The following is a 13,062-nucleotide window of genomic DNA, read 5'->3' as shown; positions in this document are numbered from 1 at the left end:
TACCCAGCCTGCAGTCAGACGCAGGTCCTATTATGGCCTCTCCGTGTCCCAAACCGCCATAAAACTTAAGGACTTCTCCAATGACAACTAGTCCAGTCTGCAACACTCTTGGCTTGTGATCATGTATGAAGTGCCCTTCACTGGGGGACCGGCACGTTTGGGGAACAGTTGGTGCTGGGAAGCACCTGCAGCGCCTGGCTTCTATGGAGAGATGCACGGAGGGAGGGAGGAGCTAAAATCGGGAGACCTGGGTTCTGCTCCAGACAGTGCCGCTTACTGTCTTGGTACAAATCACTGCTAACCCCCGTTCGCCTGTCGGCAAAGGTGAACGGCTTTGACCAGATGTACTCGTGGGTTCCATCCACCTCTCGAAGTCGTGCTCACCAACGCCGGATCAGGGGGCCTGTGTCAGGATACCGGCCGTGCTACTCACAGACTACCGTGCGCGTCCTTGGGCCAGCTCCATAACGTCTCTGATTCAGATCCCTCATCTGATGACAGTATCTATTCGCCCCTTCTTCCTTCCCCCCTTTTAATGTGGCCTAACAGAACGCGTGCGCTCACGGTCAATATCAGATCATCGGTATTATCATCACCCTGGGACTCACCCTGCCCCACGGGGAGCCCTACATCCTCTCCCTTCTCACTCTGAGCTTGGCTCAAGACTCTAGGACGTGTTCGCTGGCTTTTGCTCTTCACCTTGGGCCCCAGACGCTCTCAAACGTCCGGGGGAAGGCCGCAGCACCCCACCCCCTTAACGCCCGACCCTTCCGGCGAACCGCGACGCCCCCACGTCCTGCGGACTCCAGGTCCGACTGGACGTCGACGCCGCGAAAAAGGGTTCCGCTTGGAGTCGGGCGCGCTCGCTTCGCAGCACAAGCCCCGCCCGCCTGGAGTCTGTTGAGCCTTACGGGCACCCGGCGCGGCCGCCGCGCAGGAAGTGGGCTGGGCGGAGGGGGCGGGACCTCCAGGAGGAGGCGGCAAGTTTGAAAAGCGTCGACGGTTGTCGGCCGACTTCTGCCTTCGCCTGCAGCACCTCCCGGGGCTCGCTGCTCTCCCGCGGGCGGCTGGCGCGGTAAGTGAACGCGAACGGACACGGGAGGACGGGAGGACGGGAGGACTGGAGCCCGGACGCCGGGCCTGGCAGTGTTTTCGTTGCGCGCAGCGCTGGGGAGGAGGCCGGAGAAGCCAGCCCCCGGGAGGTGGGGGCTCTTTGGATTTGGCGTTGGTCCCAGAAACAACCTAGGCTCCGTTCCTACGAAACGAACGAGTATCGTCTGGTGCCGCGTAGGCTGTGTGAGAAGACACTTGAGCTGAAGCTGGCCATGTGCACCTTGTGTTTATATGTACTGTTAATCCGCTTATTTAGAAGGCGGTAGGGTTGAGATGCTCATCAACTTCCTGCAGACCTCCGTTGCTCACACATCGCTTACCCACAAAATCAAGAAAGGCAAACATACATACTTAACCCAAACGTCGAAGGAAAGAGCCGTACATGTATGGCACTGTGCCTGCGTGGGACGATCCTTTTCTCTGAACGACTTCGGGAAACTTTTTGCAGTACTTAATTTATTGAGGTTGAGAGTCATTTCTGTTTGTTTTTGTTTATCGCCTTTGCCTCCCGGAATTTTGACTTCCATGAACTAGTTTGTGTTAGCAGAATGAAGTGTGTACAGTTTAAGAGGTATTCTGCCAACGTCTACTCGGCCCAGCGTCTTTGGTGTTGCAAATACATAAGAAACCGGAGGGAGCATTAGCAGATAATCTCTGCTTCCTTGCTAAGCTCTCTGAGGGTCACTCTACGTATATTATTAGGTCATTTGTATGCTTTATCCCAGGAGAGAGCTCAGACGGTGTAGGTGGGAGGCCTTTCCCCCCACCGGCCAAAAATGAATCGGAACTGAAATTGAAATTGGAAATGGCAGATGATTCCAAAAAGAAGCACTGGGAGTTTGGGAAACATCTTGGAGGAGACCAACGTGAAACAGAAAAGTCATTAAGTTACTAAATATTGGAAGGTTTCAGAAACCAACGCTAAAATTTGAATTTATGTGGTGGGTAGGGTAATTGAAGTATTTTTGTAGCGATGTTACCTGAGGCATGTGATGTTTATAAGGGTTAATCTGATAACAGAGTGTGCAAGGCAGAGAGAGGAGAAGGATGTGCGACAATGATTACGAAGGTCTTTTACACCTGCTCTTTCTCTATCGTGACGATCCTTGATCCAGATGTAGCTTGTTGGTTTTTAAATCTGTGACTTAGATGAAAATGTGGAATGTGTATTTGTGCTGAAAAGGACACCTAATATGTGAGGTGTGTCAGGATTTGGAGTCAGAAAGATGTGGGCTATGGAATGAAAGCTTGAATTTATGAGGGTCAGTGATGGGAAGTGCAAATCCTCGCCTAAGGTTCAAATAGTTCTCTAAGAAAAACATGGAGGAGTCCTGGCTTCATAAAAGTGGGTCACACTGGAGAAGTTCTGGGAGTTTTTAGTTGATCGTGGGTGTGTGCGTGAGTGTGTGTGTGTGTGAGAGAGAGAGAGGGAGACAGACAGACAGACAGACAGTAAGTGCTACAGCGGTAGACCAGAGCAGCAGTGGCCAGGGTCACTGTATTGATCTGCTGCCCTCGACAAACCATCTCTGGAGTCTCGTGTTCAGTTTAAGCATCAGATTTTAAGAAGACATTGACCACAAAATAGTTGGTTTTAGAGGAAAGTGAGCAGAACGGTAAAGTCTCCAAAGTAATGTTGTGTGAGGAGTGACTATACTTACACCATGCTTAACCTTAGAGAAGAGGCGGCTGAACAGGGACGTGGTAGCTCTCTCTCTTCACACTTTTGAGAGTGGTGTCACGTAAACAGAGATGAACATGCTCTTTGTAGCTGCACAGACTGGAAAGAGGACCGGTGGGTGAAGGTTACAACGCACAGGTTTCTGCACAGTCTGCGCAAGAGTTATCTAATCGTTAGAGCCATAGTGAAGCGGGAAGAAGTTGCCTTGAGAGTTAGTGAATTTTGTGATGTTTGCACGTGTTCAAGCAGAAGTGGGAAGTTACTTGCCAATGGTCTTTCAGATTGGCTTTCTACGTTTATCAGAGTTGAGGCAAGTTACTAAAGCTTCTTTTTAACTGTAGTGTTCTAAGAAACATCAGGAACCTAAAGAATTGGGTGTCCAGAATTGTGGGTCACTTCAGTTTGTTTGCAAAATGGAACATAGCCACACGGGATCTCCTGAGTTATGCTACTGCCTTACAGAGTGGGGGGTCCGTATGTAATAAACCGGGTGTTGTTAACTGAGTGGCGGAGGCAGGAGCTGCTCTCTGGTGCTCCTCCTGCTGTGTTACCACTACTGCTGTTCTCCTGGGCACAGCTAGAAATACGAAGAAAGCGTTGGCTTACCGGGGCTCCAAGTGTAGTGTCAGTTCTGTAAACACAATCACAATACACTGTGGCAGGCGTTAGAACAGTTAAAGGCTCTAGGGCAGAGTTTCTTAACCTCAGCGGTATCCACAATCGGACGGAATAATTCTTTGCTGTGGGGGGCTGCCCTGTGCATTAGGTTGTTCAGCAGCGTGCTGGTCCTCTGCCCATAGGTCCCAGTAGTGCCCCCACTCCAGTCCGGACAACCAAAGATGTCTTCAGACATTGCCAGATGTCCCCCCACTGGGGCGGGGGGGGGGGGGGGGTTGGGCAACATTGTGGGAACTACTGATCTAGGGGCACAGGCCGGAGTACCTCTGAGGGCCCTGAGGGGAAAGTGGTTTTTGTTGTTGTTTTTAAAGTTCTCTTCTCCGGTGATTGGAATGCCTACCAGTTACAGCATTCTATTCCTCCTGTATTGTTTCCCCTCTCTTCTTCCTATGTGCATCTTAAATCTTATTACCCGTCTCACTATGTGTACATTGCATAGAATGTAAGGTCAGAGTTTGGTTTTATTATGTGCCCTCTGTTGCTACTGTTTATATACAGCTTCTGCTGATAGGGTTGCCTCTGTATCTTGGTTTGAAGAATAATTCTCAGGACCAAACTTGTTAAACTCCATGCCCCCAAATTTAAAAAAGAAAAAAAAACATGCTTTTTCAGGTATATTCATGCAAAGTCCTCTTTCCCATATGAAAGAGAACAGCGTTAGGAAACTTAGAGAACGATGGTGCCATTTCAGAATAAAAGATATTTTAGGATCCATATATCCACATTTATAATTCAGATGTATGATGTAGGATTTTTATATATATGTCATTTGTGTTCTCTTACTGGGATGTTTGATGATAGTTATCACTACTATGAATATTCAACCTCGGCTTGTTAATTTTACTCCTGTTTATCAGCTTCTGGATCAAGAGATCAGCTGCTCTTGCCTGGTTACTGATCTTTGTTTTTCTTCCTTCAGACTCAGGCTAGCAGGACATTCCCAGGATGGAAACTTTGTCTTTCCCCAGATACAATGTAGCGGAGATTGTGATTCATATTCGCAACAAAATCTTAACAGGAGCTGATGGTAAAAACCTCTCCAAGAATGATCTTTATCCAAATCCAAAGGTAATATGTGATTTGCATGTGGGTGATGGCATTTAAATACAAATGAAACTACTTAGGTCTGCAGTGTTTGTGGAGAAGGGCATGTATGCTACCTTTTGATGTAAGCCAGTCATTTTAATCCAGAAGCAATCTCTCACTTCTTGTAATTTTAAAATAATGTTAAGTCTGTATCTGGGGTGACTTCTACATTTCCATTAGGAATTCAATTCTTTAATATGGTAGTTTTCTTTAAAAAAAAAAAAACAACAAACCTTCTAAATCATAAGCGTATTAAAGTATATTAAATTTTTTATTATTATTGGAGTGGTGGTCTGAGTGCATTATTTATTGGTAGGGCTTGAAGGAACCTATTCCAGGTGGTTTCCAACCACAAAAAAATTGTTTAGAAACAATTCTCTTTGGAAGCTTGCAGATTAATTTTCTTGCATTGTGCCCCAAGGGGGGATTGAGTTGTTTTGACAGGCATCGTTCTTATTTCTTTAGTTATTAAATGCAAAAATGAACTATTTATGTGTCACAGAAAATCCCAGAGTCTCCTTCCATTTTCCTGTGTTGGTCTTGAAGTGATAACATAATAAAACCTGGTTTAATGATGTAGAACTCAAACTTGGTGATCTCAGTGCCTTTTTAGTTCTTTAAAAGGGAATGAATAATCTCCCAAAAAATGAACTTGTATATGGAACAGAACAGGTTCTACAGGCCAGCGTTTGGCAACTACTGTATTAGAAAACATTTAAAAAATCCCAGGCTACCCTGTTAAGTTTATATCCCCAAGGTCATGGTGTTCACTTAAACTATTAACATCTTGGGAAACCTTAACATCTAGAACATGAACTAAGTTTGCCCATGGTCTTTGTTTAAAAAACGAAAAGAAAACAGAACAACCCACCCTCAGTGTGCTTTAATTTTTGCCACATGTCTGCAATCTGTTTTGAAAGACTAACCCTTCTTCCCTTCCCTAATGTGAATGGATTGCTTGGATTGGATTGGGTTGGATTGAATATACTTGCTCTCATTCTGTTCAGAAGCTGAGACAAATAATCTTATTCACCACCTACTACATCTGAACAGACTGGTAAGTGTAGAAGTGTGTTAAAATTTGGAAAAATTGAATATTTCAAGGGCAATAGAGCCATTTTGTTTCTCTTTTCTTCTCTGCATCCAGTGGTGACAATATTGGATGGTGACGATGATAGTGACACAGCGTTACAGTCACGCATCCGAGTGTGAACAGTTGTTTTTCTCTTGTAGCCCGAAGTCTTGAACATGATCTACATGCGAGCCTTGCAAATAGTGTATGGGATTCGACTGGAGCATTTTTACATGGTGGGTTTAAGATGAGGCAAAATTACGTTCTTCTGCTGTATTTCTCTCGTTCGCATCACATGCTGGTTTCAGGATAAGAAGTTCTTGACTTTGTTTTTAACAAAGTCAAAGGCTTATGTAAAATTAATGTCACCTACAGAAGAATCTTAGGCATAATAGTGGCTTATATTGATAGCCTTAGTAAGACAAGAACAGAAGTAAAAGATTTAAATGGCACGACTCCTCGACGCTGTGCAGGTATTCACAGACGTACAGACTGGTCTGCAGAGACAATAATGAACGACAGTGGAGTCTTCACAGATTCTGTTCTCTTCCGGGGCAGGACTCCCAAAATAGGGGAGAAGATATGCACTAAGGTTGGGAAAAAATGAAATGAGGCAACTGAGCTTTTAGCAAATTAGATATTTCTAGTAGGAAAGGTCATTTTTCTTAATTTTGTCGTTGTTACATCTTCAGGGCATTATCTGAAGTTTTAACTAAAAATGTAGTATCTTTAGAATCTCACCAGTATGATTACATGTTGTTTAAAAATCAAAGGCTTTGCTGCTTATTTGCTATGAAATCTTGCCAAGGCTTAGTTTCTTTGTTTATAAAATAGGGTCTTGTAAAAATTAAAAAAGAATATGTCCTAGCCTGTCCTAGGGTTCTTGTGAAAATTAAAAAAGAATATGTAGAAAATGCTTAGCCTAGTTCCTGATACCTAATATGTGCTAGCCTTACCCCTCCATTGTTTCATTCATTTGAAACATCTTTACTGAGCTCCTGCTGTGAACCTAGATTATAATATTAGCAACAACTCTAGTTTTGTGCTAGGATCTATATTGTTGGCTGAATTTAAAAATGTTTTTAATGATAATAGGATTATTTTAATCTTAACTTATGACTAAAGTTATCTTGAGGTTGAAGATTTTTCTCGTTTTGTCCAATGAGTGTGTAACTTAGATTTTGTGATGTGTCACATCTAGATGCCCGTGAACTCAGAAGTCATGTATCCACATATCATGGAAGGCTTCTTGCCAGTTAGCAATCTGTTTATTCATCTGTGAGTAAAGTGCTTTTATTTTCTTAGACCACCTACATGTGCATGCGCATTACATTAAGCTTTCTTAATGACAGGGTTTCTTGGAGAGAGAATTTCTGTCATCTCCCTCTCCACTCCATCAGTACGTTCAAAATTGCAGACTTCGCCCCGGATAGAACTAACTGCTTCCCTCTGTGGCACTTTGAATCCTGCTTGCGATGGAAGTTTTGAGATGTTGTGAATCTAAAATTGTTGGCAGTGTTTTGAGTTCTTAAAGAGTCCTAGTACCTCTAAGTGTGTGTTGTTTATTAGAATGTATACCTTGGTATGGCATGAATACCTGTAGAGTGTGCAGAAAACATAGGTTTCTGTACTGCAGGATTATGCACGGTAGTAGGCTTCTGACTTGGTCTTTTGATGTTGAGAAACATCTCCAGAGAGCTCTCTGAAAATGAAATGTTTATGTCCTATGGTTTGTATATAATTTATGACATTCTTTCTCTCCTTCGTCTTCAAGGGACTCCTTTCTGCCCATCTGTCGGGTGAATGACTTTGAGATTGCTGATATCCTATATCCAAGTAAGTGGGAATTTGAAACAGTTTTTTTTTTTTTTTTTAAATTTTTTTTTCAACGTTTTTTATTTATGAAACAGTTTTTAATATCTGACTCCAATCTCATATATTACCTTTCCATTAACAAATGTAAAAAAAAAAAACGGTAGGAAATTGGTTTTAGAAAGTGTATCCCATTCTTTTTTTTTTAAATTTTTTTTTTCAACGTTTTTTATTTATTTTTGGGACAGAGAGAGACAGAGCATGAACGGGGGAGGGGCAGAGAGAGAGGGAGACACAGAATCGGAAACAGGCTCCAGGCTCCGAGCCGTCGGCCCAGAGCCTGACGCGGGGCTCGAACTCACGGACCGCGAGATCGTGACCTGGATGAAGTCGGACGCTTAACCGACTGCGCCACCCAGGCGCCCCAAGTGTATCCCATTCTTAAGGATGAATTTTTTCATATCCTATGACTGGAATTTTTTCTTTCGTAGATCTGCAGAAAAACTCTTTTCTTGATCTGTTTTTCTTAACTGCTTACATTTAAAAAACACTCTGTAAATTTGAAAATAAGCTTATGAGTAATATACAAGCTGTGATATTGCATAGCGGATTCTTCATACCAATTTTATCAAATGTAAGAATTACTTTTTACCATGAAGAGAATATCTTTTAGCACTGCTAAGAAGAGCCTTGATATTAGATTAAAATGTCAATTTCTCTTAACTATTTAAATGTCCTTAATTCGTTTGACTCTTTGATATATGTCTACTTACTTTTTAAAGTTTATTTATTTATTTTGAGAGAGAGAGAGAGAGAGAGAGAGAGAGAGAGAGAGAGAGAGAGAATCCCAAGCAGGCTCTGCAGTGTCAGTGCAAAGCCGGTGTGGGGCTTGAACCCAAGAACTGGGAGATCATGACCTGAGCTGTAGTCAGATGCTTAACCGACCAATCCACCCAGGCACCCCTGACTCTTTGATATTTCTATGTCAAGTTATTTTATGTTGCAAGAGATTCAGTGTGCCATTTAAAACTTTTTTTTTTCCTCTTTCTGATGTAATTTTTTGTTTTGTTTATCAATGTATAATTTACACAAAATAAAAATTCACCAATTTTAAATGTATAATTAAGTGAATCTTAACAGGCGTATAGAGTTGTATAGCCACTACCACAGTCAAGTATAGAGATTTCGATGACCCTGCAAGAGTTCTCTCAGGTCCTTTGCAGTTGGTTACTTCTGACCGACGCCCCTTCCCTTGCGACTGCTGGGCTGCTTTCTGTCACTGTAGTTTCTTGACTTTTCTAACATCTGATATAAATGAAATAATCTGTAGCCTTTTGCATTAGGCTTCCTCAACTTAGAATGCTTTTGAGATTCGTCCATGTTAATTGTATTTATTAGTACTTTGTTTCTTTTTATTTTGGAATAATATTCTCTTGAAAGTATAAACCACAACTTATTTACCCAATGATTTACTCAGGGACCCGTTGAGAGACATTCGAATTGTTTCCAATTTTTGGCCGTTATGAACAAAGCTGCTCGGAACGTTAGGTTACAAGTCTTTGTAAGAACATGTGTTTTCATTTCTCCGGGTAAATACCTCGCGGTAGAAATGCTGGTTCACGGGGCAAATGCATACTTACTGTTTTAGGAAACTGCCAAAGCGTTCGCCAAAGTGGCGGCATCGCACCATCGGCAACATCTGGTCATTTCAGTTGTTCCATATCCTCTCCTGACTTGCCTGGTATCAGAATGGTTTAATTTTGGCCATTTTAGCGGCTACGTAGTTTTATCTCATGGTTTTAATTTTCATTTCCCTGATGACTAATAGCAACATGTTTTCATATACTTATTTACTATCCACGTATCTTCTCTGGTGTAGTGTCTTTTTGAATCATTTGCTTGAGTTTGTTTGTTTAATTAATTAACTAATAATTATGTTTTGAGTTGTCTTACTGAATTGTATGGCTTCTTCAGATATGAAAATACATAACTTACCAGATATGTATTATGCAAATATTTTCTGCCCATTACTTGCCTTTTTAATTTTATAATAGTGTCTTTTGAAGAGCAAAATATATTTCCATTTTGAAGATTCTAATTGATCAGTTTTTTCATTTATGATTCATAAAACCAGTTTTTTGTATGTACTATTAAAAAAATCTTGGTTGCTAAGATTTACTCAGATACTTTGCTTTAAGCATACTATAATATGCTTTTACTATTTAATGCTTGAATTTTTATATATTATGTAAGGTCAAGGTTCATATTGTTTCCTTTTTGCATATACTCATCAAATTATTCCAGCACCACAGTATTATTATTATTTTTTTTTTCCTAAAGTTTCTGTATTTACTTAGAGAAGGGGCAGAGAGAATAAGAAAAAAAGAGAGACTCCAAGCAGGCTCTGCACTGCCAGCGTGGAGCCCGATGCGGGGCTCAAACCCGCGAACTGTGAGATCATGACCTGAGTCAAAATGCTGAGTTGGACGCTTAACCGACTGAGTCACCCAGGCGCCCCTGAAAAGATTATTCTTTTCCCATGGAATTAACCTTAACACTTTTTGTAAAAAATCAGTTGACCAAACACTGCACACCTATTAGAAGAGGAAAAATCTGGAACACTGATAATATCAAATGCTGGTGGTTTATTGCCAAACTCCTGAGTGAGCTTTGGTGTTTCCCCTTTTTAGGGAACTTATACACTTCATTTAAATTGGCAATTTATTAACATAAAGTTGTTCATAATTTTCCTGTATCATTTTTTAACAGTCTTTGGGCTCAGTAGTGAAGTCCCCTGTCTCATTCTAATATTTATCATTTCTTTTTCACTCTTGTTTTTCCCGGACCCGTCTGGCTAGAGGCTTATCAATTTTATCTTTTTGTAGAACCAGCCTTTGATTTCATTGATTTTTCTGTATTTTATTTCTTTTCTCTATTTTATTGGTTTCTGGGCTTATTGTTATTCATTCTCTTCTCATGCTTTCTTTGGATTTGCTCTTTATTTTCCCACTGTTTTTTTTTTTTTTTTTTTTTTTTAAGTAGAAGCTGAGGACATGAATGCGACAGCTTTCTTCTTTCCTAATACAGGTGTTTAGTGCTATAAATTTCCTTTTCGTCCTGCTTTAGCTGCATCCCACACACTGATGACAGGTTGTTTCTTCTGTGTGTGTTGTGCGCGTGTGTGTGTGTGCACTCACGTACACATGCACATGTGCCTTTGGAGTGTAATAAATTTAAGCTTGTTCAACAGTCTGTCTTTAACAGAGTAGTCCTGCGGTCTTCTGCTTCTGGGGTTGAGGCCACATCCCTCCTGAGATACTTTTTTGCCTTTGGCAGTTGTTCCGGGGTTATCATTGGACAAAGATCACTTTTTAATTCCTAATTTTGGTAGTTCTCAGACCACATATGTAGTTGAATTCAAACCGGAAATCCCTATGGTAGTCGGCTCCGGGTTTAGAATTCTCAGTGTTTGTCTTCTTGCCAGAGATAAGGCTAAGAGACAGTGTTACCTGACATTTTCCTCACTGGCGTGAGAGATTTTCTTTCCCTAGTCTACCTTTCCACTAGACACGTCGCCTTCTAGCATCCCACGTCTTCTGGGGCCTCTCCGCTCCAATTCCCAAGGCATTTGCAACTCTTCTTACATGAAAGTTCATAATCCAAACCATTTGCTTATTTAGTCTGGACTTATCTCTTTTGGTTCTCCTCCATCTGGTTGCTTGTAAGACTTTCTCCTTATCGTAAGTTTTTAGCAGTTCGATTATGATGTGCTTTTTGGGGCATTTCTCTTTGTCGTGTTCCCCCGACCCAACTTAGATTTGCTCACTTCCTTGCTTATGTCTATAGTGTCTATCAAATTTGGAAAATATTCAGATATCTGTTATAAGTTTTTTCTGCCAGTTCTTTTGGTGGGGCTCCGATGACACGTTTGTTATTCTACTTGATGTCTCTCGGCTCATAGATACTCTATTCATTTTTTCTCTCTGGCCTTGTAGATAGGTTTGATTGTCCTGTCTTCATTTTCACTAATATATCCATCTCTCAGGCTGTTCTGCTGTTCATCCTATCTGGTGTATTTTTCATTTCAGATATTTTTTAAGTATAAAAGTTTGATTCGGGCCTTAAAAAAGAAATTCTTCCCCGGGGCACCTGGGTGGCTCAGTCTCAGTTAAGCCTCACACTTCTGCTCAGGTCATGATCTCACAGTTCATGAGTTTGAGCCCCACGTCAGGCTCTGTGCTGACAGCTTGGAGCCTGGAGCCTGCTTCCGATTCTCTCTCTCTCTCTCTCTCTCTCTCTCTCTCTCTCTCTCTCTGTCTCTCTGCAACCTTCCACCCCCACCAACCCTGCTCACATTCTGTCTTCTCTCTCAAAAATAAATAAACGTTAAAAAAAATTAAAAATCATCCCTTTATAATGCTGATGTGTTTCTCTGTGTTCCTGAACAAACGATATCTGTATAGAATAAAGGCTGTCAGGAAGATATTAGTTTGGAGAGGCCAAGGCCTCTAGAACTCGTAAATTCTAGTTGCCTTGGGGTCCCCAAACTCCACACTCTATCTCTGTGACTGAGCAGGACCTGTGAGTTCTGATGGTGTCCTTCCCTCCCAGCCTGAAAAGTCCCAAGTAGCAGGCTGGTGCATGAACAGGGTTCACTCATGCGTTTGTCTTGGGGACTGCTGTCCTGTGGTGCCTGTTGTCCGGTGTCTAAAATCTGTTGCTTCATACATTTTGTCTGGTTTCCTAGTTGTTTAAGATGGGAGAGTAAATCTGCTCCCTATCATTCTCTCTCAGCCAGAAATGATTTGCCATTTTTTTTTCTTTTTTAGTTATTAATGCAAAGATCATTCTGATCTTTATATTAGAGCACATTTTTTTTGCACTTTGGCTAATTATAGCACATTCTCAGTTTTATTCTATAAACTGAGCCACGTATATAGTGGGAGAGGATGAATTTTTATTTTCACATTGTCTCCAAGATTTATTTAAGGAGTCTTGCTTTCTGTTTTAGAGGCAAAACGAACAAGTCGGTTTTTAAGTGGCATTATCAACTTTATTCACTTCAGAGAAGCGTGCCGTGAGACATACATGGAATTTCTTTGGCAATACGTAAGATTTAAATATATTTTGGGGTCACATAGCAGATCAGTAACATCATTTATGAGCTACTAACCTGTTTTGAAATAGTTGTCGTGGGTATCTAATTGTCGTATGGCTGTTAGAGCCCAATTTATTTTAATATTTATGTGAAGTTGAAGATTTTAATGACTGGAAAACATCTCTCAAAAGGAGTTTTTCTTTGCTATTTGATCATGTTAGGGAACTTTTGTTCCCTTTTGTTTTCTTCTTGTAGCTGAGGCTCCTTTTCCTATATTAGGAATTGTAAGGGAAGAGAAATAGTAACGAATCTGTTTTTATTTAATTAGATATTTGAGGTTTGTATTTGCTTTCTAAAAAATAGCCTAAAAGGATGTTCTGTTTATCAAGCTTGCCCAACATTGTGTTACAAGATTCAAGCCAAGTAAATCACTCTAACAGATGGAAACTCGTTTCGTCAACAATTTAGAGAATTTGGAAAGATTATGGGTCATCTGTGTGATTTGTTTCCATCTGTCCTCAG

The 13,062-nt window shown here is 41.3% G+C and overlaps 1 protein-coding gene across 3 annotated transcripts in view; it reads left to right on the top strand.

Moving 5' to 3' along the window:
* The first annotated feature begins 938 nt into the window (after positions 1-938).
* Positions 939-13,062, top strand: part of NUF2 (NUF2 component of NDC80 kinetochore complex) — a 30,300-nt gene continuing 18,176 nt past the window's right edge. Inside the window, exons 1-6 of one of the 3 annotated variants that reach the window (XM_058700478.1) lie at positions 939-1,075; positions 4,392-4,540; positions 5,792-5,866; positions 6,832-6,908; positions 7,405-7,466; positions 12,454-12,551. In XM_058700478.1, coding sequence (XP_058556461.1) covers positions 4,418-4,540; positions 5,792-5,866; positions 6,832-6,908; positions 7,405-7,466; positions 12,454-12,551 — 435 coding nt within the window. In that variant the 5' untranslated portion in view covers positions 939-1,075; positions 4,392-4,417. Of the gene's footprint in view, positions 1,076-1,912; positions 2,055-4,391; positions 4,541-5,791; positions 5,867-6,831; positions 6,909-7,404; positions 7,467-12,453; positions 12,552-13,062 lie in introns of those variants that run through there. The other 2 variants (XM_058700476.1, XM_058700477.1) reach the window with 2 other exon arrangements.

Source organism: Neofelis nebulosa, chromosome 15 (genome assembly GCF_028018385.1).
Source record: "Neofelis nebulosa isolate mNeoNeb1 chromosome 15, mNeoNeb1.pri, whole genome shotgun sequence".
NCBI classification, from domain to species: domain Eukaryota; kingdom Metazoa; phylum Chordata; class Mammalia; order Carnivora; family Felidae; genus Neofelis; species Neofelis nebulosa.
Note: the sequence above shows the minus strand (reverse complement) of the source record. Positions and strands in the feature narration are given on the sequence as shown.